General features: G+C 35.0%; 1 protein-coding gene across 2 annotated transcripts in view; it reads right to left on the bottom strand.

Moving 5' to 3' along the window:
• Positions 1–5,171: 5,171 nt before the first annotated feature.
• Positions 5,172–27,104, bottom strand: part of RB1CC1 (RB1 inducible coiled-coil 1) — a 59,307-nt gene continuing 37,374 nt past the window's right edge. The window contains exons 16-23 of one of the 2 annotated variants that reach the window (XM_021005897.2): positions 24,580–24,688; positions 24,208–24,448; positions 19,164–19,218; positions 18,176–18,223; positions 13,703–13,761; positions 11,046–11,182; positions 7,580–7,650; positions 5,172–6,622 (exon numbers count right to left, since the gene is read on the bottom strand). In XM_021005897.2, the coding sequence (XP_020861556.1) occupies positions 6,545–6,622; positions 7,580–7,650; positions 11,046–11,182; positions 13,703–13,761; positions 18,176–18,223; positions 19,164–19,218; positions 24,208–24,448; positions 24,580–24,688 (798 nt within the window). In that variant the 3' untranslated portion in view covers positions 5,172–6,544. The remainder of the gene's footprint in view (positions 6,623–7,579; positions 7,651–11,045; positions 11,183–13,702; positions 13,762–18,175; positions 18,224–19,163; positions 19,219–24,207; positions 24,449–24,579; positions 24,689–27,104) is intronic. The other variant, XM_021005898.2, reaches the window with a different exon arrangement.

Here is a 27,104-nt window from a genome sequence, read left to right as displayed (position 1 = left end):
AATGGTAGATGGTCTGGAGTAGGGAGAGACCTTTGGCAAGCAGACCAACCAGCAGGCCATTACAAAAGTCTAGGCATGAGGAAATGAGGGGCTGCACCAAAGCAGTGGTAATATCAGAGAGAAGGGAACATACTGAGATGTTACAAAGGTCTTGGCAACAGATTAGATATGTTGGTGAGAGAGTTAGGAGTCGATGGCACCCAGGTTGCAAGCCTGAGGAACTGGAGGATAGCGGTGCTCCTGTCAGTAATGTTTTGCTGTTTTAGTCCCTGTTTAGTGTAGTTTTCTCTCTTTTTTAAGTGTCTGTTTCCCTGGAATCAGCTTTCCTCATCTTCTGTCTCCTTGCTTTTTGTTTATGCCTTATGCAAAGCTAACTAGGAAAAAATTCATCTTGAAGCTGTGATGAAGGCCCCAACCAGAGTCACAGGTTCAGATGTACTCCTCTATCCTGTAGGAATTGGTCTCTGAAATATACTGCTGCATTAGTATTTTTCCACCTCTTAGGGAAGAGTTGTGAGTTCATTTAAGGATAGGACAATGATACTGAGAGTTGATTAACAGGGCTTGCTGTGTTTTCCAGTAATCACAAAATTGAGTCACGGCCCTAAACGTATGGCCAGCAGGGCTGCTGGTTCAGGGATCTCAGAATTCATTTTGTTTATTGGGCTTTTAATTAAGTCTGAACTGACCACTCCATGAATAGGGTAGCTGATTTTTTTTCCCTTTCAACTTCTGTAGAACCAGAAAAAGAAGAAGGAATTTGTGTCCAACATAAAGAAAGGAATTGAGTAAGCTGGAGGGTTTTGGATTAGTGAAGTAGGTCAGAGGTTAAATATGAGAAGAAATTTGAAAAAAAAATGGTAGAAATTGAAGAAAGTTTGAAGAACGATTTCCAGGTCCAGGCTCTGATCTGGATTCTACTTTCTGCTTTAAAAAGAAGCAGAATCAAGAAGAGTTAAGGAGGATACAAATGGTTACTTAAAATATTGGGATGACTGATTCTTGGACAACGAACAGAGGTTGGTAAGCATGTATTTCACAGTTGTCTTTCAATTCTAATTAAAGGAATTTGAACTAAAAAAAAAATAGGGGAGGAGTAAGATGGCCTATGTATGTCCCACAAGTTAGTTATTATAACAACAAGGAAGAATAGCACCTAAAACACTAGGAAATTCACAGCAGACAAAATTCAGGGAAAGAACCAGTAGTAAACTCAAGCGTCTATACGCAAATGTCTAAAGTTTAGGGGGGGAAATAAGGAACTAGAGGTCTAGAAGCAAGAATGCAGATTATATTTCAAAGGTATCTCTGAGATTTAGTGAAATAAAATCCAACAGTAGACCATGGTTTTGGATAGATATACCTCATTCCAAGAAATATAGTAGGGTAAAAGGGGTGGGAGGTGTTATAGGTATCACACATTTAAAAAGTATACACATAAAGGGGCAGTTGTGTGGTGCAGTGGAAAGAGCACCGGCCCTGGAGTCAAAAAGCCCCGAGTTCAAATCTGGCCTGATACTAGCTAGCTGTGTGACTCTGGGCAAGTCACTTAACCCCGATTATCTCCAATAATAATAATTTTAGAAAGTATTCCACATATGATGAAATCCTGAAACCAGAGAAGCAGAGCATGATGGAGATTATTCCACTTAAGTTAATGTAAGGGGGGACAGAAGTGATGTCATCTGACTATAATACACACCACCTGTACAAAAAATGAATAGTTGAAGAATTTGGAACAGAACACAAGTCCGGAACAAGAGGATTTCAATTATCCAGACATCTTCTCCACTTGAACTTAATCTCTCTCTTTACCAAAAGTAAGGCATCAAGCAATAAGCTTAGTTATTTATTTACCGTAATGATATTTTATCCTTCAAAAAGTGAAGGAATGGCAAATTTTATTCTGCATCCCATTCTCATTAATGGACAGGAATTGGTTGCTGAGGGTGGAATGATAGGAATCTCAGTGTGAAGTGACACCCAAACCAGAGTGTTATGATTGAAGAGAAGAAATCTTGGGCATACTTTGAGATGAACCCTACATTTTAGGAAAGTAACTCTCAAAGGTATCAGGAGAAAGATGGATGGTAAGGAATGAAATTGAAAAGATGCAAAGAGAAAAAAATTCCAATAAGGAAGGAAAATAGACATGGACACCCAGGGAACTTACCAACCTAGGTTTTTAAAAGAAACGTACAGAAATTGGAAGCAGAGCCAGGTCAAAGAAGATAAATGTAAGAATGTGACATAGCCTTCCGTAAAAAATAATGCTACAAATGCTAATGCTTAGAATAAGCTGAAGCTAGAGAAGGAAGCCAAGGACTTTTGTTTAAGAGAGGAAAGAGTATCAAAGAAGGGGCAGGACCTTGTTTAAGGTACATGGAGCAATGAAAACTGACAACAGAGAGAAGGTAAAGATGCATAATCTTTGTTATATTTGTCTTCTCTGTAAAAATGGCCTTTTTACACTATGAAAGAGAGAAAATTAATAACAGGGAGTTGATATTCAAGTAAGAAGAACACCTAGCTTCCCTGGATAAATTCAAGTAACTTGGCCCAGATCAACCACATTCTTGAGAACTGAAAGAATTGACACTACTGTCACTGATACTTGAAAGATCCTGGGAAAGGATAGACATCTTGTTTTTTAAAAAAGGGAAGAGAATTGAGTTTATAACAATAGGTCAGTGAGCTGGACTCCAATTACTGGGGCAATACTAGAACAGATTACTTATGGGACAGCTGATGAATATCTAGAAAGTAGCAATTACAGGGAGCCAGCATGGCTCCATCAAGATCAAATCGTGTCAGTCTAACCCAATTTCTTTTGTTAACAGGATTCCTAAACTAGATGAGGAAAATATGGAGTGCCCCATATAGACCTATACGTGGCCCTGTGCCAATCAGTATTTTTATTAGTGATTTGGATAAAGGTATAGATGGTATATATGCTCACTAATTTGCAAATGGCACAATGCTGGGATGGAAAGGTTAATGGATGACAAAATTAGGATCCAAAGGGATCCTGAAAGGTTAGAGCACTGGTCTATAAGAAACAATAAAGACAAATGTAAAAGTCATATACTTGGGTACAAAAAAAACCAGCTTCACAAATATGAATTGGGGAAAGCATGGATCTAACTCCAAATCCAGCACAACTACAATAATTTTAAGAAGAAACAAAAGTTCCAGAGGGCTTTGGGAAGCAACTTAGTGAGGTATTGTTTGTCATGCTAACATTGAAATATACATCAGTAGAAAAAAAATCTACATCTATTTTAGGAAAATTAGCTACAATTTCTAAAGAGAATTTCACATTAGCCAATGTTAAGGTTTCCTAAAAGTGTGTGTGTGTGTGTGTGTGTGTGTGTGTGTGTGAATCATAAAATAACTCTACAGTAATACCAAAAGTTTGATCTTTGTTGAATTTGGCATATGAAAGCATGTCCTCTAAACTGCCATTAATTATGCTGAAGCAGATTAGTCTAGCTGGCACAGTGGAGAGAGCTGGACCAGTAGTTAGGAAGTACCGAGTTCAAATTCAGCCTCAGACACTATTTGTGTCCTGGGCAAGTACCTTAAATCTGTCTGCCTCAATTTCCCTAACTGTAATGTAGGGATAACAGCGCCTAGTTTGCAGGGTTGTTTTGAGGATCAAATGAGATATTTGCAAAATGTGCCTGGCACAGAACAGGTGCCATACAAATGCTTATTTTATTCCAAATCTTTTGGAGCCCTCTGACCTGAACTTGAGTTTCTATGGAGGCAGTCTGAGTGCTGGCCTTGGATTCTGGATAACTTGGATATGTCTCATCTGAAATCCATTGTGTCCCTGGACAAGTTATTTAATCTTTATGTGACTCGCATTTCCATCTTATCTGCTACATCCTTTTGGATTGCCCTGGTGGAAAAATCCTTCACGTCCAGATTCCCCTATGCTGCCAAAATCATAGATCCTTCCGGTACTCATATAAATCCTTCATGTTCAGAGAATAATGTTATATATGGTTATTTTTCTCTCACACAAATACAGGTTTAAAAATTGATTTACAACTCCTGCCATTACAGGCTAATTTTGAAGAACTTCAAACGTTGTATATATTTCAGGTCAAATCACAGCAAATTAGTACACTTGAGTACTATGAAGTTGCAGTTGGTGGTAATAATTGAATCATTTTCCAGCCTATTTCCTTTCTTCTTTTCCCCATTTCATTTCTATTTCTCCATTCCTCTCTCTCTTAAACTGTTGGCAACTAAAGAAGTCATTTAGCTTCACTGCTGGAGGTTTTAGGCCTTAGCTCAGAGGCAGCCTGATGTGGCAGTTCTGGGGTTGGAGGAAGAATAAGGTACTGGGTTTGTATGTTAACTTGTTTTGCCTTGGGTGAGACACTCCACCTAAGATATTTCCTTTATTTGTAAAACATGGAGGCTGGAACAGAGGATCTCTCTGTACATCTCAATATGAAATATACAGAAGTCACACTGACCAATATTTTTTTACCTTCATAAAATAATGACCTCAAAGTCCTTCCTAGGCTAACAAATTTTGACTTACACTGCAGAAATGAATGCTTTCTTACACTTACTTGCAAACAGAAATTAACAAATATTTAACTGTAATACTCCATGTTGTCTTCGCTAAACTCTTAACAGAATATTAAAGATATGTTTTCAGAAATTAAGTGAAACCAACCTAATACATCTAGGATGGTTAAGATCCTTCAAATAAAATTTTGCTTTGTAACTTTAAATAATGTGTTTTGAAGTAAAAAATTTTCAGGACCTAAACTGTGACTGACATCAGCAAAACTGATAAACTTAGATAACAGTTCTCTGTTGTTAACTGGAAAGAAATAAAACATTAAAAGGTCAACTCACTAATATTAGGGATGGATCTGCTTGTCATACTTAACTAGCACATTTTGGTGCCACAGATTTAAATCTATGAATATCTTATTCTTCAGGACGTGTCTATATGACACTGCAACAACCACCTGTCTGGTAACTTTTCACAAATACAATCAAATTTAGTCTACGTCTGTGTTTTCCTTTGGCTTAAGAGGGAAAAATCTTCACCAAAGTTTTACTTCTCAGATGAAGAAAGATGCAATACAAAAAGTCTGTTGGTAATTTTTTTGTACCAAGAAGTCAAGGACAGATTGAATAGAAACATTTTAAATCATTCATTCATTTATTAATATGTTGTCAAACTCAGGAATTTTTTACACTGTTGTGTTTATTCCATTTTGCTTTCTGTTCTAATAGATACACATCTTTAAAAAACACATTTAACTCTTTCATGAATACTGTTAAATATTTTATGCAAATGAATAATTTCATTATTGTCCTATAGCAACATAACTGAAACACTATCCTGTCTAATCCGATAACTCATTGAAATGTCTTTGCTTAACGGTTGCTTCTATAAGCAAAGGGAGTTTGCCACGATTCATTTCTACTTCTTAGGAAAACACTTCTTTACCCTGTAATATAAATTAAAGAATACCATTTCTGTAATACAGATGTTTCTCTGTGCTGTAATGATACAGAATAATCTTATCACGCTCTTCAGCATTCACTCAAATTTATTAAAAAACTTACCATTTTCTTTAAAAGGCACACACATTTACAGGTTCAAATCTTTATTGTTTTAAAATTCTACATGTCTTTTACAATACAATAATTTGTTACTTAAATGACTTTTATATGGTTAATGTACAATGAGTGTTTTTTTTCTCCTGAAACTCAACCATGAATTACAATTTCATCAATATGATTTTTCTAAATAGATTAATACAAGACTTCTGTGTTATTGGGAAGGTTCATGTGCTTACATTTAAAACTGTCAATGGCACAGATTCTTCCCTTCAGAATCTATATGATCAATCTATCGAAAGTGCTTTGAAGATTGCTGATTACCTATGGCTGATCTTAAAATCAGTCAATCCAATTGTAGGGTTCCTTTTTTTTTCTTCCTTGACACATCAAAGGGCATTTAAAAAAAATGAAACAAGTTGTGGTAGTTATCTACAGAGGCAAACTCATGTTTAAGAAAATTATATGATTATCTGCATGCAATGACACTCCTCTTTAAATAGTTTTGAAGAATTTATACATATTATAAAGAATGTGTTAAAGAGAGCAAGTATCCTGATAACAATTTCACAAAAGGACAAATGCTGGTAATAATGGTAACTAACATTTAACGTCTAAGTTCCAGCTAATGTATATTTAACAGGCAATTAATATGGCTAATTTATAAGCCACAATATATAGGGTATGCCCTTTGAGAAAATGAACTAATTTGGTCCGCATTTCTAGAGTCATCTGGGTAAAAAACCGTAATTCAGCCAAGGGATTTGATGAATTTCTTGTTTCTAAAATGTAATTTGTTAAAAAATAAATGTTGTACATTAATGAAGTATATTGTCATATTGACTTCTGTATAAAAAAGATGGCCTTCTATTTTTGGAGTGATGGATGAACACTGTAGGACAAGGCAGAAAAAATATGACAAAATGAAATGAATTTCCTGTGAGGGTTATACTTTCTTGTTCCACGGCACAGCTTTTACTCGGTAAAATTTGGTACCCAGAGGAACTTTAAATCTGTTTTGTGCCTAAGAGGGAGAGAGAGAGAGAGAGAGAGAGAGAGAGAGAGAGAGTGGGGAAATTATTTCTTTAAATAACCACACCAAATATACAAGTACTTTCATCATGTTACTTGTTGCATGTGAAATTCAAGCTAAGGTAAGAAAGACATTATCTAAGAGAGTTACTACTGCTAGGACTTCATAATAATTGAAGGACTTCATAATAATACTACTTGATATAAAAAATAGTCCTGCAGTAATTACAGAGAATTAGAATGAGTCTTTAGTGGTGACTCAATAGAATGAATGCCATTAAAAATAAGACATGTACGTACTTATTACTGTATAAATAGTATGTAGTTATTGACACTAAACCTGTTATTTTTAAACCATGAAATAATTCTTTTGCATCTTCACTCAAGGTTTGATAGACAAACAGGAAAATATTTCTATGTCAAAACAGAGCTCCCTTCTGATTACCATTAATTTATGGAGCTACCCTTCATATAAGAACACACTACTGACTCAGCAGGAGTAAAGCAAGAATTAATCTTTCAACAGATAACCGAACTGCTTATCTGTCTATCCCACTTATGGCAAATGGCATGTATCCAATTAAGATTATTTGCTAGGATTAATCAAGATTACAGTCAAAAGGGTTACCTTCTTGGGTTTCACTGGAATCATGCTCTAACTCAGAGGTTCCCAAATTTATTTGGCTTACCATCCCCATTTCTAAAAAAAATTACTCAGCGCCCCTCCCCTCCCCCCTAAGTTAGGTTAACCTTTATTTTTATTTAATGTCCCTCAACTGCACCTGAAGCTACTACTGCACTGGGGGGGGGGGGTAAGTACTGCCCACTTTGGGAACATATGCTCTAACTGGATAGAAAGTGACCATTACTAATTTCTACATAAAGCACTGTAAGTTTTCTTTACTCATTCTATGCTTTGTATGCTAGCACATCCTATATTTTGTTTTACCTTTTTGGCTTGACAATATTCCTTTTCCATTACTTTTCCAAGTACCCAAGGTCTTCTAGATGTACCTGAAGCTAATAAGTTATAGCATTAATTTCATTTTAAAAACAAAACTTCCTATAAAGTTCTTTTAACACTTGAAAAAAGAAATAGAATACTTTTGATAAAATATGAATTCATAACATGAAAAAGGAAAATCTTAAATACTTGTGAACAACACTTTTATTACTACCATCTCTCCCCTTTAGTTAACTTGAATGGATTAACTTCAGTGAACTTTAGTTAACTTAAGGCATAACTTGAACGGATTATGGAACAAATTAAAGTCAATATAAAAGGCACTGCAAACCTACATCTAATAACATCACAATGGCACAAGAGTGCCACCTACTGTACTAACCAAGATGATTTTATGCGAAGAAAACAAAAAAATAGACAAGAGCCAGATTACCAGGTGCAGCAAATAAAAGGTCCAAAGTAAGTAGAGAAGGGCAGAATGTGTTTGAAAGGAAATGGAAAAAAAAAAAAAAGAAAAACTCTTTCCAACTCTCAAAGCTGCCACTTTCTTGAATAAGTGTTGGATAACAGTGACAGGACACTAACTTATTAGGCGAAGCTGTTTTCAAACTTTTAAGATGAATGAATAACGTTAGGGACAGTGAGCATTATTATGAAGTGTTGTCACATAGAATAATTAGATCTTCCCCATTTGGCCTTGGAGAGCAGAACAAGAAACAATGGACGGAAGTTGCCAAGAGGCCAGTTTAAGCTTGATTTCAGGTAAAACTTCCTGAAAATTAAAAAGCTGGCCCAAAGCAGAATGGACTACCTAGAATGATGGGGAGGTCCCCCTCCATGGAGGTCTTCATACAGAGGCTGAACACCTGCTGGGTATGTTATGGTGGAAATTTTTCCTTTCCTGTATATGAGTTGGACCAGATGGCTACTGAGTTCCCTTTCAACTCTCAAATCCTGTGAAATTTTATGATTCTGTGAGTGCACAAGGTTCTGGTGTCACCACTCCACCCAATCGAACCTAAATATGGGATGCCCTTCCCTGCCATCTTTGAAGTATTAGAAACAGAAGAATAGATACTGTCATATTATAAATTAAGAAATAGCTTTTTTTTCCTTTTCACAACTAGTGACCTCAAGACAACAATGAATCCCCATGACAGTAATTCATCAGTTGATCCATTAACCCAGAGAAGAGATACTTAAAATTAAACTTATCTCTTCATATTTTATCTGGGAAATGTATACCAGGTTAAGATAACAACCTTGGGAGTTTCATCTAAACAGCTTCAATTCTGCTAGCTGGGAAAAGAGGTTAACTATATTTAAAAAAAATTCTAGACCGAATTTCTGCTCTTCAATTCTAGAGCAAGAAAGGCCTTAGAGATCATTTAGTCTTAAGTCTTTCATTTTACAGATGAAGGCACAGAGGCCCTACAAAGTAAAGTTACTTGCGTATAGCTAGCAGCTAGATCCCCCCTTGCTAACGCCCCAGGTCTCCTTTGGTCCGTGCCTGAAAGTTAAACTGAAGAAGTTAAAATCCAGGCTAAAAGCCCAGTGCATTCAGAAGTACTACCAAGTTTCCTTTGTTTCTCTAATCTTCTTTGCTCTACTCTGTTCAAAGGGAGCTCTCTAGATTGACCTTCGTGGCTATCCACCAACTTGAGTTGTGCTGCAGGGAAGCTGAGAGTAATGGCCTAGCATAAGGCTAGAGAATGCATCTGTGATTTCATTGGTATAAAAACCAAGTGAAGAATGTATCAGTGCAAGTCAACACCTTCTCAGCTCGACTTGCCCAAGCAAGTAGTTGTAGTGTAACTCAAGTTGGTAAATTGCCACAGAGGAAGATTCAAAGAGCCCTTATACCACTGAGCTGTCCACCAAAGAGCTGAGAAGGAAAATAAACAGTACTTCTAGGCACACTGAGCTTTTAGATCAGATTTTAACTTGAGTAAAGCAATGTAGTCACTGGGAAGAACTTGAATTCAAGTCTTCCTCTCTAGTCTTCTACCTACCAGACTACAAGTACAGTCCAGATCTCTATCCATGATACTACAGAGCCTCTTTCCCAGTGGCCTGGGAATCTTCCCTACCATTAGGATGAACTTTGAAGTCCTTAAAATAGAGAAGTTAAGGACTACAAAAATTACCAGAGGATTTCTGAGTAGCTAGATAGAAGGCTATGAATACGAGGAATGTAATGACTACTTTTTCTCTATTTTACTGTCTAGGAAAAGACAAAGTTACATGATTTTTACATTTTGACATACTTTTCCCTTTCAAAGACAGAGGAAAACAACCAGGATACCTTTGCAAGTTATGTTAGAATTATTTTATATATTTATTTAAAACCAAGTTATATATAATAGAAATTTGCAGTTTCATGAATAATCAATTTTTCCATTCTATTATGTATATGGAAATGCTCATTTATTTAGTGTCTGATAAATTCAGGAAAAAAAGGCAGAGGGGGAGTGGAGAACCTGCAATTTATAAAGCTATACTAATTTATATGTATGTACAGGGTGAATGGGATAACCCTAGACTAAATGATGACATCTAATACAATAAAGAATTTTCTTCATCATGGAGTAGAGTATTTAAATACTTGAGAAGAGTAATGATTTCATCAATTGGTTAGTATCTTAACCAAGGTAGACACAACAATTTAGATGATTTGCACTGAATTGCTATGGACAAAACAATCCATCTCTACCAGCCAACTTTCGGGTGATGAGCCTCTCTGAACTTGGACAGGCTTATTATCAGGCAACAGACTCAATAAGCCTGCACTTGAGGCCACTCTCACTTGGTAGAACCAAGCCTGACTGGCACAGTTTAAGAATCTAGTCACCTCTATACTAAGATAAAGCACTGAAGTTGAATATGATGTTTCAGTTAATTAAATATTCTTGTTAACAGTTACCAAATATAACATTACACTGCTGAGAATTAACAAACAGAATACACTAAATTATCCTAAACAGCTGTAATAGTTGTTCATATACTGCTAATTAGATGGAACTCCAGACCACTTTCTTATTTTATAGCTAAGGAAAATCATGCCCGGAAAAGTTAAGTAACATGCTCAGGATCACACAGAATGCAGGCTACGACAAGAATTCATGACTTCTGACTCCTAATTTCTACTTCAAAATTTTCTTAGATGACTTAAAATATGTTTTCGGATTTGACAGCTCCCTAAAGGACATCTCAGTGCTTGTCAGTGCCTTGGACAGAGTACCCATTTAAGAAATATCAATTATTTAATTTGAACAAAGATTATTATGCAAGACATTCTTTTCTTGTAAATATTTATACTACAGTGAATTAGTATGCTAAATTCTGAGACTTTTAGAGCTCCAACAAGTCTGGGGGAAAAAAAGTGGGTATCATTTAAATAAAAATTGATGATTACTGAGCATCATATTTTAGTTAAAAATGAGACACTTACCACACTCACCTGGTTTGAGGTCCAATGCAGCAAGAGACTCTGAATGCAGGAAGTATAAAGTTGGGCTAACAGTAAATAACACATAATTGTCATGACGTTCATCTAATATAATGAGAACCAAGTCTCCAACCTGAAAACTAAGTAACAGTAATAGAGTTTTACTATACTTGGTGGTATTATTACAACTACATTCTTAAAAGCTTAACTAAACTTTAGATTTTAAGATAAAATTGTTGTTGTTCAGCTGTTCCTGACTCTTTGTGATTCTGTGGACCATAATGTCCATGGGATTTCTTGGCAAGAATACTGGAGTGGTTTGCCATTTCCTTCTCCAGTGGATTAAAGCAAACAGATGTGAAGGGACTTTTCCATAGGTCAGATATCCTATAAGTATCTGAGACTGGATTTGAACTCAGGTCCTCCTGACTTCAGGGCCAGTGCTCTATCCACTAAGCCACCTAGCTACCCTAAGATAAAATTATAAGCTATAAATCTGAAAGGGATCTCTGATATCATCTATTTAACTCCCACATTTAAGAGATGAGCAAAGAGGAAACTACAGAGGTGAACTGACTTGTTTAATACCACATCGTCACTAAAGGCAGTAAAGACAGGAACTCAGGGGCAGCTAGGTGGCACAGTGAATAGAGCACTGGCCCTGAAGTCAGGAGGACCTGAGTTCAAATCTGGCCTCAGACCAAACATTTGTCACGTTACCAGCTGTGTGACCCTAAGCAAGTCACTTAACCCCAATTGCCTTTAAAAAAGAGAGATAGAGACAGAGAGAGAGAGAGAGAGAGAGAGAGAGAAGAGAGAGAGAGAGAGAGAGAGAGTGAGTGAGAGAGAGAGAGGAACTCACAAACTTAGTATTCTTTCCATCATATCACATTATCTCATTAAATATGACTAAATATTTCCTCAAAATCCCATTTAAGTCTACATGTCCACATGCCCCGAAAGTTCTTTGTTATCTAAGAAAACTAGCACTAGGCCAGAGACATAGTTATGTATTCAATAAATATCTGATTATGAGAAAATAAACTAATTTGATTTTACAAACATTTTTATGATATTTTACCATAGTTATTTATTTATAAGTAAACATGATATTTTTAAAATCAACTTTTAAAAGTGTTTGGCCGTTTTAATGATTATTATGGTACCATTAGCAGTTCACTATAATTTGACACTTACATAAAGCAAAGTGCCAGTAAAACGCCTCTCTACTCTTTTAAAATATTTCATTCTAGGTCTACGAAAATGGTAAGGAAGGAACAGAAGTCATAAATGACACAAATTGTTCAAAGTGATATAATCCAGGTATAAAAAGTGTTGCTTAGGAAAAGAAGTGGAAGGAAGGATGACTTACTATCTATGTTGGGTGACTTGCCACCCCCTGCCCCCAGGGGCCTAAAGAAGGGGATCTTTTGGTAACTTTCCCCAACTTAATAACAACAACAATAACCAATGAGCTTCAAGAATAGTGATTTGCAATGTTTTTGAGTTTTGGTTCATAGCATTGCTTGTTGTGACCCAACACAGTGCTAAATGTGCTATGTGGCCTGGTTTTTTTTTTTTGGTTGTTTCTTTGTTTTTATTTTTAAATAAAATTAAGCTGATTAAAGGAATTATTAAGTTTCTTAGATCACTGGGAATGCTTAAGACATTTCACAGTAAAAGTAGAGAATCACTGTTTCAGGAACCCTTCTCTTTTCCCCCTAAAACAGAACAGCAAAAAAACCCCCAAAAAACAAAACCTCAAAACCATAATATAGAATCTTGGGTTTGAAAGGGACAGAGATGACAGTAACCATCTCTCTGTCTTTATCCAGAACTTCTGGCTATAACTAAAGAACCATTTTGAGCTCTTTTATTTCCTATTGCAACTGAAATCAGAAAGAAATACAGATTAGACAAAAAAAGCTGGGAAAGAATTATACTTTCATATTAATGGTACCCAAATTTAAAACTCTAAAAATCTTTAAAATAACATTTGGGACTCTGGTGAAGATGACAGCTAGAGATCAGAATAAGCTTCTTAAGGTAAATTGAGAACAAATAACTTTAAACAACAGGCAGTTATGGACTATAATACCAGCTTTATTTATATCAAGATTTAAGAAGGATTTTGGATATATTCAAGAAATACTACTGAAGTAAGCTATGATGTTTCAGCACACATTCTTAACATTTTGAGACTGACATCATTAAGGGCAACTGCTTCTTACCATATATCCGTTTTATCATATATCATATCATGTATTAGCCTGATATACACACACATACATAAATACATATACAGACACACACACACACACACACTAATGAATCTAAAAACTAGCCTCAATGGAGCACTGGTTTGTAATGGTATAACACAGGACAATGAAATATCTGTTTATGGATTAACATCTCTGGCATGCCTTTGGAGGCTGCAGGTCTCTTTTCACTGGTGGTATTTTTCAAGCAATGATGCTATTCAAACCCACGTTTTGAATAGCAGAGGCAATAATTCTTCAAGTGTAAGTTGGACTAAATAGCTTTTCAAGTCCCTACTAATCTGAAATTCTATGATTTCTCTAACAACTTAGCACTTCTAAGAGACTTTACCTGCTAACTGGTTACATACAGAAAAGAAGCTCCCAAAATCAAATACTTACTCTCTAATAGCTATTTTTTCAGAATGCCTTGAAGAAACTGAAGACATGCTTTGAGACATCTGGAAGAAAAAAATTAAGCAAGTAATAAAGCACATAAAATAAGATTATCCTCAAATAGTTTATTATCCTTAAATAGTTTATTATGTACCTAAACAGAATAAATTTTAGATTAAAAAACCTAAAACATTTTTAATATTGACTAAACAATTACATTTATCTAAAAGTTCTTGACAACTCAAGAGTCATTCAAAAGCATGACTACTGCTTGGTGAAATATTCAAATTACTCTTCTTGGCCACTGAGTATGTTAGTACAATTACCTTCATCTATTTCCCTTAGTTTTCACTGGTGTTAAACTTATTTTTATTTAAATATGGCTGGACTGAAAACTAAATACAAATATAAATATAAAACTATATTTAGTTTACTCTTTCATTTGTGTTAAACATATCTAAGTTTATGCAGACATGTAGAGGGGTTAGCCTTGGCAAGGAAGGAATTCCAAATGGTGGAAGCAAAGGACCTACAAATTCTGCAAGGTGGGATTGAGGAGGGAATGTATGTAGAAATTGTGGAATTCAGCTAACAAAGTTTGTTAGGTAAGACAGACTTGTGTGTTGTTAACCTACAAATCTGAAAATGTTCTACTTCACCTAGTCTAATGATCAATTTTCATTAAATCAAAACATGTACTGATGTGCACACATAATATAAATGCAGAAAAATAGATATATGTCTTAGGAATATACATACTGGTGACACTGTAGTGTAGGTTTACAAAGGTCATGAATTAATGCCATAGTGCTCCCTGCCTTTATCAAACATGGGTATTTTTAGTTTTTTTCTTGTTCAGTGTTGACAGAGTAAGAAATGCTTTGTGACAATGGGGAAATCAATTTATCTCTCTGGACATCAGCTTCCTTATCTGTAAAATAAAGACGATTAGATGATCCCTAATGGCCCTCACTGACACCCTTTGTAAATAAACTCCAATTTAGTGAGCTTCAAGATCTGGGGCTTTAAAATATTAACAATTTGGATATTGTCATTATAAGTACATTAAACCCTGGAATATCACAGTGGGCAGGACACTGGATTTGGAATCAGGAAAACCTCAGTTTAAATGTTGCTTCAGACACTTTTTAATTATGTGGTCCTGGGCAAGTCACTTAACCTTCCCTGGCTTCTGTTTTCTCATGAAATAAAATGAGGATAGTAATAGTTCCTACCCCACTGGGCTGTCAGGCTCAAATAAGATAACATACAAAAAGCACTTGGAAAAATTTGTGTGCTGTATAGGGCACTGTGAAAGTCTTGTGATGTTTTATGCTTTAACAGCTCTAATCGATTAAAAATATGCTAAGACTTTTGGGATACCATATATGAAAGATATTCTACCCTTGAGATCCTTTCAATTTGGAATTTGTAAAAGCTTAAACGGAAACTGAGCTTAAATTTCACTTTAAATCATAAAAATGCTTTCTAAAGAAACTGTAATGTTGAAGAAAAGAAAAAATTTCAAGCATTTTAGAAATGGGCTGTATGAATGGTGAAAAAATACTGGCTCTAATCAAAGAATCTGGGTTCAAATACCAGCTCTCTTGCTTACTATATGCATCATGCTGGCAAATCAGGGTGGCAAACCACCCTGGACCTCAGTTTCCTTATCTATAAAATTATGGAATTAAGAGTAGAGAGTGCCTACTTTCCAGGTCTAGATCTATGATCCTATAAAGTGTTCTTACCAATAGCAAAAGAACTTCTACTCAGAAACAATTGAAAACAGTATATTAAGCATACATTCAAGGAATAAAATTGTTATTTTGGGAGAAACATTTTATAATTCACATTTCTCTTGTTGACAGGACCTTTTCCACGATGGACAAAATTAAGTGATTACTACGAGTCAAGCACTGTGCTAAGCACTGGAGCTAGAAATAGAACTAAGATAAGAACCTGCTCTTAAGCAGCTCACATTCCCTGGGTTGTACTAGATGCTGGTAATATCCCTTTCATCTCAGATTCTGTAGTTCTTTCTATCTGTATACATTTGATTTCCTCACCTATATGATTACTTAGCTTTTCTGGGCTTCACTTTTCTTATCTGTAGATGACCTATATCATTTATAACTGAAATTATTTTGTATTTGTATCCTCAGTGCTTAGCACAGTGATTATCATATAAGACTTAAATGTTTCTCTATTCAATATTAGTCAGAAGCAGTATTCTATTGGAAATTACTTAATATACATTTTTTAAAAAGCTTTGAAATTATATACATACACACATACAAACAGTTAAATGACTAAATTTTTTAAATGAGGGAATGAGGAGCACATGAATTTCTCTATAAAATATTGATACTGATTATATACAGTTTGTGTGTGTGTGTGTGTATGTATATAGTCTACTACCAGGTACAATGCTTTAGGTAAAACAAATTGTGGGTCTGATAAAAATTACACACACACACACACACACACACTCACATGTATGTATGTATGTATGTATGTATGTATGTATGTATGTATGTATGTATGTATGTGTTATGTAAGAATGTATATAATAGTGTCAATTTTATATCCTCCTGTCCAGGATGGTTATACATATATGACAACAACATTTCAATACTTTAAGGGCCCAGGATTCACTTAGATGGCTATCTTATTCCACCAATGCATATCACAATCCTTCCAAAATTTTTAAGAAAACTGGACTACTGACTTTTCCTTGATTTTATCACGTGTTCTCCAACTTCCTTGCACTCAAGTATGTTATTTTCAATGCTTAGAACACATTCTCTCTACAATTCTGTCGATATTACTTTCTTTTAAAACCCAGCTGGTATGCCTCCTCCTCCAGGAAGACTTAAGTATCCTCCAGACGCAAATTCTTTCCTTTTGACATTGATTACTACATTAAATCACTCCCCAGTCATTTTCTCACCACACTTCCTGGACAAGAAACACTTCCCAAAAGGACTTAATCTTCCCATCCCGGCTCTTGGACCTCATTATCCTGATAAGTAGTTGCCTTGGTAGAATACTCTATTTAGGTCTAACTCTAGCCACACTTTACTTCATTCCCTGGCCATTTGCCTGTTGGCTGCCATGAACCCTCAACCTTCTCCTTTTTTTCCAGGTCTGGAAGCATAATTAAATCAACTGTCATTACTACTGGAAAGGGTATATAATTTATTCTGCCTATAGCTTGACTCACTATCTCTACAACTTTTCCAACCAAAATGTTTAGTCCTGGCTACCACTCTACTACATGTTGTTTCTATTAGAATGTAGGTTTCTTCTAGTCTAATGATTCTGGAAAACAATTTGCAAAGAGGAACAGAGGTCCATGAGCTATAAAATTGTGCATACCCTTTGACAAAGAAACACCACTACTAGTTCTGTTTCTCAAAGAGATCAAAGAAAAGGGAAAAAACATCTATTTGTAGAAGATGCCCATCAACTGGGGAATGGCTGGATAAATTGTAGTATAGGATTGTGATGGAATACTACTGTGCTATAAGAAATGACAAGCAGGATGGTTTCAGAAAAACCTGGGAAGCCAGAAGAACACTGTACACAGCAACAGCAATATTGTAAGGATGATCAACTGTGAAAGACTTAAGTTAGTCTGATCAAGACAACATGCAAGTCAATTTCAAAGAATTCAAGATGAAAACTGGTATCTACTTTCAGAGAGAGAACTGATGAACTTTGAAGCAGACTAAAGCATACTTTACTTTCTTTTTCTGTGTGTGTGTGTTTTCTTTTGCAACATGACTAATATGGAAATGTTTTGCATGACTTCACATGTATAATCAATATCATACTGGAGAGAATTTGAAAATCAAAATTTTTAAAAATGAATGTTTTTGTGTAATTGGGAAATATTTAACAAAATAAAAATGTTTTTAAAATATAAGCTATAATATAATCAAGAGATTGTTTTTGCTTTTGTACTTGTAGTCCCAGCACTGAGAATATTGCTTAGTATAAAAACTTCAATTTTTTTTACTAATTCATTGATTATACTTAGTTGTGCCTATATTTGACCCTTCCCCATCCTCAATAATATAGTATTTCTAATCACAACTGACTAGTAGAATACTTGAATGTAGTAGGTACTGCTGAACTGAGAGATATTTATTGCAAAGAAATATAAAAACTAAGGGCAGCTAGGTGGCACAGTGGATAGAGCACTGGTCCTGGGGTCAGGAAGACCTCAATTCATATCTTGTCTCAGACCAGACACTTGACACCTACTAACTGTGTGACCCCAGACAAGTCATAGAGCCCAACTGCCTCACCAAAGAATAAAATAAAATAAAATAAAAACCATTATATAACTACTGGAAACAAGGCACTCAAAAGCAGAGGCACTACTGATTGTGGCCTTCGTGTAATAAAAAAAGAGCACAAAAAATAATGACACCTTTAGAGCTATCAACATGCCAAGTAATAAATACTTACTAGTCTCTGATTTAACCGCTTGTTTTCTTCTTCTTTTAACTGCAAAGTCTGCAGAACAAATGACAATTTATTTTCTGAACTTACAATCAATCCAAATGATAAAATACTTGGAAGCCAAATAACATATCTTTGAGAAAGGTAAAGTCCAAAAATTTTTCTTTAGAATAGCTCTATACGCCTTCTGATGTTTTCCAAAAGAAATCAATTCAAAATGCTCTGAACTTGGCTTGAAATAAAACATACCTGTTTAAGCTCTATTTGAAAATATTTACCAGTTTTATTTCTAGAATTTCATTAGATGGTCAACTCAACAGATGGAAAAAGATATTTACCGAATTAAGGAGCGATGGTCTACAGACAAAGAATTTCCCTACCTATGTTACAAAAGTTAGACATGTGCTTGTCTGATTATAAAACTATACAATATGAGAAACAAATACACCTAATGCCTTGATCATAACTGAAAGTGGAAAAGAGCTGCCAAACTTCAAGATGCTATTCAGACATTCAAATTTATTCCTATCTGAGAAACATTAGTTGTATAATTGTTATCAGAATTAACTGCTATTCTCTTTTTGTATTTTTAGTCCAACTAAGATAAATATAATTTAACATTTAAAACAAATATGTAGTGTTTGTTCTATTTTATAAAATTGTTAACAGAGGACTGCCATTAAGTAAGAAATGTGTAAAGATTTCAGATCTTGTTCTCTGATATGCACCTTCATTAACTGGCATTCAAAATCATAAAGATTATCTGAGTCACTAAGTCTTTTATTCTTTTTTAGTAAAAAGACTGGATTCCTCAAAATGTTAACTAGACCCTTAAAAAAAACAGAACAAATACAATTAAATTTTAAATGCAAATAATATGGATAGATTCTTTAAAATGAAAATGTATTTATGGAATAAAACCTGTTAATGAATACCCAGGCATGTCTCAAAGTGAACATAATGAGTTTCAGAATTAAAAAAAAAAGTTACTTACTCTTTCTAACAACATTATCCTTTGTTTTTCTTCGGACAACATGTGAATGTTTTCACTAAGGGAAAAAAAGAGAATTTATGAAGAAATAATTCTACTATTTCAAAGTTAAGTGCTATCTTCAACTGCCATCTCTAAAATTCTTTTAGTTTCTTAATATATCAACTTTCAAAAGAAGATTTTTAAATTAAAAATGCAGAAGAGCTTAAGATTTGCCACTTAAACTCAAGACACAAGTGGAGAAGAACAAGGATATTAAATACTTTCCCAAATCCTGAAGAGTTTTGGTGTTCATGACAAACTTATGCAGTGATCAATAAATCATGAATTTGTTATTACATTTGGAATGTTTACCTTCCCTATCATATATCCTGTTCTGGGAATATGCTACCTATATTTACAGCTTAAAATTTAATGACAAAATGAAGACTATTTCCCCCTGAAATTTAAGGGGCTAGATCTTAATATTATTTAAATACCTTGATAGCATTTATCTCATTTTAATTTTCCTTTTGAATGAATGAACATGTCTGGTGTATAAAGCCAGAATTCAACTGTTTAAGTTTTAACAATTGTAGTATTCTAGTGATCTCTATGTATATACATGGAAAGATGTGTATGTGTATGTATGAACGTATGTATATTTCCCTAGTGTGGCCGGGTCAGTAATAGTGCTAGCTAGATGATGATTAGCAGGTGAGCTAAACAAGAACACCCACTGAAGCTTCCATGAGAAGAAACAAATGAAAAGATCAATAAAAAGACGGCTGATGACTATCCATAAAGATGAGTGGTTATTACAAAGAGTTGGGATGACTTTATCAGTTCATGTAAGACTAAATATATTTCTTGCATTCAAATTTGACTACTGGCATGTCATTTAATCCTTTGAGGTTTCAATTCTTCTGTAACAGAATAGGTGGCTTCTAGAATCCTTTCTTGTTTAAAATCTAGTTTAACAAGATTTTAATTAAGAATGTGATAAAGTATATCAATTAATCAACAAATACTGAGCTCCTACTATGTGCTAGGCACTAAGGATACAAATCAGTCAGTCAATATACATTTTTTAAGCAGTTACAATGTTAACACACTGATGATACAAAGAAGGGCAAAAAAAAAAGAAAGAAAAAGACAGTCCCTGCTTTTTAAGGAAATCACTTTTAAATCAGAAATAATCAACAAAGGGCAGGATCAAGGGGGATCAAGAAAGGCTTCTGGTAAAAGATGGGATTTCAGCAGGGATCTGAAAGAAGTCAGAGGGAAGAGATGAAGAAGGAGAGCATTCCAGGCCTCGGAGACAACCTGTGAAAAACCCACAGATTCAGGAGATGAAGCAAGAAGGCCAGTGTCTTCAGATCAAAGAGTGGAAAGGTGGCATTTGGGGGACGCTAGAATATGAAGTGCTCTGAATACCAAACAGGGTTTATGCCTGAAATTCTCTCCCTTCTTGTCACTACTTCTTGGCTTCCTTTGCTTCCTTCAAATCTCAACTAAAGTCATAACTACTGCAAAGAGCCTTTCCTAGTCCTCCTTAACCTTAGTGCCTTCCCCATAGTTGTTAACATTTGTCTCCCCCATTATACTGTGAGCTCCTTGAGCATAGACTGTCTTTTGCCTTTATTTGTACCCTAGGCGCTTAGCACAGTACCTGGCACATAGGAGGTGCTTAATAAATGCTAGCTGACTGACCATCTTTATTATTTTTATTAACGACCTGGATAAAGGCAGAGAAAGCATGCTCATCAAATTTACAGACTAAACATCAAGTCAGGAGTGAAAGCTCACATACTGAGATACAAAGTTTAGGATCCAAAATGACTCTGACAGGCTAGGGTTTTGCATTGAATCTAATAAGATGAAAATTCAATAAAGTCTTCTATTTGTTTAAAAAAAATCAACTTCACAGGTACAAAAGAGAGGATTAGGAGTCATCAGTTTGGTCTGAAAAAGAACTGAAAGTATTCAAGTGTGGCAAGCTCAGTGGGTCAGCAGTTTTCAGTAGAGCCAAAACAGTGAATGTGATCCTGATCTGGATTGAGAAGCAATAAGAAAGTGATTGTCCTTCGTATTTTGTTAGACCTCAACTGGAGTATGGAGTACTGGGCTTGGCACCATGGCTGGAGAAAGACAAGAATAATCTGGGGAGTATCCAAGGGAGAACAACTAGAATAGTGAAACTCCTGCATCCATGGCATAAGAAACACAGAATGCTATAAAGAATAACTTGAAAACCAGTAACCCAAAAGATCTGCCAAAAATTATTAAAAGATAAAAGAACCAAATACATGAAATAATGATTAACAAGCACAAGAAAACCAATTTTGGTACATCTGTGCTCTCATTATGTTGCATATTTTGAGCCTTTGGCAGGAAGCTGTTAATTGCACATGAAAGGCAAGCCAGCATCATCAAAGGAAAAATGGCAGAAAGGCACTATGAACAAAAAAAAAGGGCTTTATTTACGGCCCTGAAAGTATGCTGAAAGGAAGCTTACCAAGGCAATTTTGGAAATGATGTTGGCAATAAGAGCCACCAAAAAGAATGACAGAGAACTGAGATGATAATCACGATAACATTTATCTAGCACTTGAATTTTTAAACATTTTCATACATTATCTCATTTGGCATTTACAACAATCTGTACAGATATTATTATTCTATTTTATAGATGAAGAAACATTAAGAATAATATGCCCAAAGTTATACAACTAATGAATATTGTGGTTTTCAAACCAAGGTTTCTTCTTGACTCTAAATCAAACAAGCATGGAAGTCCGAGAAAGTTTTGTATGTTTATTTTTTTGCCACTGCCAAATACCTGCTATCTAGGTTCTAGCTAGAGGATTCTTAACCTTTTTGTGTGTCACAGACTCCCTAGGTATTCTGGTAAAGCCTATGAATGCCTTCTCATAATATTGTAAAACACATAAGCATAAAGTTAAAAAATAAAAGGAAACTAATTACATGGTACAATTTTCATGGTATTTTTTTTAAAAAAAAGAAAGAAGTTCACAGATCCAAGGCTAAGAAACCCTTCTCTAAGTATAGATTAGCCCCCAGTCAAGAAGAGAAGGCAAAAGCTCTAAGGAATACCTTTTTACTCTCCAAGTCATCATGCAGAATGAAATCTTTCTTGTGGAAGGGTAAAAACAACAACAACAACAGAAGTATCTGAAGATAAGACAGAAAGCTCAACTTGTGTGAGGATGGAAGACACAAGAATGTAAAGCAAGTGGTAAAGGAAGAAGGATGATCACTGAATTCTTGAAGCTAAGGAATAGACCTGTGAAGGGAGACCTTGATCTTTTTAGGAGTAAGCAGTTGTATTATCTTCCAAACATTCATGATGTGTATCCACAGATGCTGTCAGAAAAGAAATCATCCAAACAGTAAGACTCCAAAAAAGATGGGAAGTGATATGGTGAATGTAGACTCCATTGTGGATCAGGATACTGGTAGAACTGGGGAGGTATGAGGTAAGCCAAGTTCCCACACCACCATGGAACATAATTTCAAGAAAGGAAGTTGTACTGCAGACCCTGGATACTCTGGGTTAACCATGATCCTAGGCAGACCGACCTCAGTACTTTGGACAAGTATATAAAGGCAGTTTTTAAGACTTTGGCAGAGAGCTCTTGAAACCCGGGGAATCTTGCCAACTGCTTTTAACCTACGTGAAAGATATCTTTTATCTGCTTTTATTTTTCTGAACTGTTTTTAACTTTCTTGAGAACTACTTTTCCTGAGGGTACCAGAACATGCTTTTTAGTAAAAGGACTGTTTCTTTGAGCCCCTGTCTGATCTCTGAATAATCCTCAACAACAAATGCAGAACCATAACCCAGACAAACTCCCTACTGAGGCATAAGGAGATGTCAATTTATTTAGCTACCATTAATAATGAGATCTGCTGTCTTCTTGGGCTAAAGATCCCAGACAGAGTGAGAAATCTCCCAACACATGTCTACTAGGCTTTTTAGGTAATTAGTTGGGAAAAAATTTATATACTGCCATCAGAAACCCAGAAAGCACCACTTATAAATAAAAGATTTTATCAAGAAAATGAAGTCCTTAGAGATGAAGGGGAAATTTTCATCACTTCTGTTTATGAAGATAGGCATGGATGCTTTGAGAGAAGAAAATTTCAGAGGTGAACAACTGATTAAGAGAATGATATCTGAGAACAAGATTTGTATTTCTGGACTGTCAATTGAATAGTAGGTGAGGTAAGACAGCCTTTTTGCCAGGGCTGGAACACACTGTATCAGAGGTGGCAAAAAGAGTTTTTGTCCGAATTCTTGCAAATTTAAACAAATGTGATTTAAACTGAAAAGCAAGAGAGACAATAATTATGTACCAAACTTGACAGAACAGAAAACAGCTGTAACATAGGAACAATATCAATAGAGATGCTGAGGACACAGCCTCCAGTTGTCTAATGAAAGCCTAGTCACTCAACCTCTTTGAGCTTTGGATTTTTTTATCTTTAAAATAGGAATAATAATAGCTGGATTATTACCTAACAGGGCTGTTATGAGCAAAGGGCTTTGTAATCTTTCAAGTACCATATAAATAACATGTTATTATTTTCACATGACAAAATGGCTCTTTGCTTTACACAATTATGTCCTTTTAAAAATTTCCTTTAAGAACAAGCTTTTATAGCTTAAACATATTTTGTGTACAGTATAGTGCTGAATGAATGAAAGCCAACAAAGAATAAGATGGTAGCTTAATATTAAGTAATATCTCCAGTCCTAGTTAACTCTAAAGTGTGTCTTACTGTATTAATATTAATCCTTTTGTGTCTCCTGTATTGAAACAAGCCACCAAAACATTCAACTACACTGGGCTTGTAATTATTTTTGAAGTCTTCATTGTATCCTGTCAGTATCATGAGCTAAAATATGGCCTTCTTTTCTTTATAGCTTACAAAATTCTCTCCTTGTTATGCTCTGTGTTCTAAGATAACTCTCTGCAAAGATTTGGTTGGTGACAAGAGTTTAGCTATGTTGGAGGACATAGACACACACACGAATACTCACTGTACAGACATCATGCTTGTTTCCATTGCCGAATCTGTTCTTCCTTCATCTGCTATTTCTGAGGCTAATCTGTCTGCTTCAGCAGGGAGTTCAGGTGCACAAGCACCAGAAAATTCAGGGGCTGTAGCTAAATACGGTGGAGGAACAAAACTGCTACTACGTAATTTATTTACTTCTTCTTCAAGTTTTTTCTTCTCCTCAAGTAAACGAGCTCGATCTTCAGAAAGGGATTCAATTAAATCTGAATAAAAAGAATAAAAACAGTCAATCAATAAACTAACACTTACTGCATTTCAAAAAATGCTCTAAATTTAACCAAAAGATCACTACAGTAGTGATCTGAAATATTATATTAGAATAAATGTGACTAACCTTTATCTCGTTCTTGTTGCTGCATTGTATTTTTCAATTTGTCACTAAGATCATTTATTATATTTTCTTTCTTCATTTTTTCTCTTGTTAGAACAGTGTTAAAATTAGTCTAGGATTAAAAAAATGATAATGACTTGAAATTAAGTCTAGACACAAAGACAGAAAACATAATTTTTTTTAAAAGTTGCAAATTAACTTTACAAAAAAGTACCCGGAAAAATAAATGTGAGAAACTTAATCCAATGGTGTCTTAAATTTGTTGTTAATTATACTTCAAAATATTTGGTAATTCCTAGCATCCTCTGCCCTCTTTTCCACAATTATGCTACCATCACTGAAGAAGCAAAAGTGGGCATCGGCTAGCCTACCTACCAGTGATAAGCCTCTGCATACTAAACTACTTTGGTTCTCAGAAAGCAGACTCAAGTTTGCTGCTGTGGCCACACTCAAAAATAAAACTGATTATATTTTAGCACACAAGAAAAATTTAACTGATGTGGGAGACATCCCCGAATCAGCCCATTTGTATACAGTTAGGTCACTGACTTGTCAGAGCCAAGATCACAATTAACAAAATGCTGGAAGAATAAGAAAAAAAAAGTCATATAACTGAAACAATACAACATTGAACTATTTTAACAAGTAATTACAATTAAATTATATAATTAATTATATAATTATAATTAACAATAATAAGAAGACTTATTACACTGACATTAACCATAATAATTGTTTACCTAAGTTCAATCTTTAAATCAACTGAAATAACAAGGAAACAAAAAGAACCTAAAAAGCACCTTAGTTGGCAAATATCTGACTTAACTTGCTAAAAATAGAGAAATGGTGGCCAAAGGAATACTAATTTGGAATATAAACTCACTTGTAAAATGTTGCAAAACAGGATAATGAATGATCATCTGCATTAATAGCTTACTCTCCTTGGCACTCCCTGGAACCAAGTTTCCTCCTCTTCATCTGGCCATATTCTGCCCTGTCACTATAACCACATGCCTGCTACCCTTTCATCTCTTACTCCTATCATCAAATCAACCCTACTATTGCCTTTGGAAAAGGCCTGTCAATGGAACACCCTGTGGTTCCACTCACTATCTCTGCAATTTCCCAGACAATAATTCCCTTCCCCGGCTACCACTATGTCATCTCTCTTATTAGAATATAAGCTCCTGGAAGGTAGGTATCAGATCCCTTGTGCTTAGTATAGCAAGTAGCACATAGCGCTTGATAAATGCTTTTCATGCATCTGTATTCATTCATACCAAAACAGTGGAGCATAAAAGCAGTTTAAAGAAAACTTGGAAATAGTAAGCAAAGTTATCTATTGGGTGTTCAAGAATGACAATGGCAACACAACAAACAGAAGGAAAAAGGGAAAGATCTATAAAGATTTTAAAAAATTGTTTCCACAATCAAGTATAATTATCACAGGATGTAAAAAAGGCAAAAAGAGAAAAAAATAGATAAGAAAAGCAGTTGGACTGGACCAAATTTATACAGATAAAATCCAAATTGGAGATGACCAAACTGTGAGGATGTTAAGAATCAATTCACAAGGTATCTTCAGAGGAAGATACCACAGCATTGTAAAAAAATATCACACTTCATTAATACTAAGAAAAGGTGACTAAGCTATCTAACTACCAAGCTACATGCCTTACTTTGACATATATATAAAATCCTTATAAGACTCATTTACACATGAATTGAGGGCATCTTCAATGATGTTATTAATAGAAAACAAACTGGCTTTTATAAATAATAATTTACAATAGAACATATCTTTGCCATTTTGCAACTGAAAGATGTATAGGCTCCAAGATGCTTGTTTATAATTATGAAAAATTAAAATAAAAATGAAAAATCTGAAAACAAAAGGCTCTCTTCCAATAAAGTATATCCCACTCATACATCAAAATCATTTAAAATTCCTAAGATACAACAATAGAAACGACACTATTTAATAGCCTTCAGTTCATATAAAGCAAGACATGAAAAAGCGAGATAAATGCTTCCCCAAGATTTTCACCACTGTGATGAAGGTTATTATACAATGCAGAGTACAAACTGTAAAAGGGTTCCCCTATGGAGAATAAGGTACTCCAGATAGTTAGTTTGCAGCTAACAGTGTACTGGTTCCATAATGCCTTGGGAGATTGCAGAAAGTCCTGGAAAAGATTCAAAACTACTCAAAAGAGTTTGGCCTGATGATCAACACAGGAAAAATCAAATTTGGACAAAGAATGTTTGTCGTCAATTAGTATGTACATCTGGGATAGATTTTACAGAAGAACAAGTTGGGCCTAGAGTTTCAGAAGGAGAGTGAGCTGGATTCCCTTCAGAAAACTAAGCTTCTCTTAGAAAGAAAGGTACACTTTAATAACAATATTCTACTGATGCATGGCTGAAAGCTATGGAACACCATTCTTCGAAGGACAGGAAATAAGTACTAGAGAGAGCAATGGAAATGCACATTGTGGGTGTATTCAGGTTGCAAATTATAACCACCG

The sequence above is a fragment of the Phascolarctos cinereus genome, unplaced genomic scaffold, assembly GCF_003287225.1.
Source record: "Phascolarctos cinereus isolate Bilbo 61053 unplaced genomic scaffold, phaCin_HiC Scaffold_4;HRSCAF=312, whole genome shotgun sequence".
NCBI lineage: Eukaryota > Metazoa > Chordata > Mammalia > Diprotodontia > Phascolarctidae > Phascolarctos > Phascolarctos cinereus.
The sequence above is the reverse complement of the archived record's forward strand: the minus strand, read 5'-3'. Positions and strand labels throughout refer to the sequence as shown.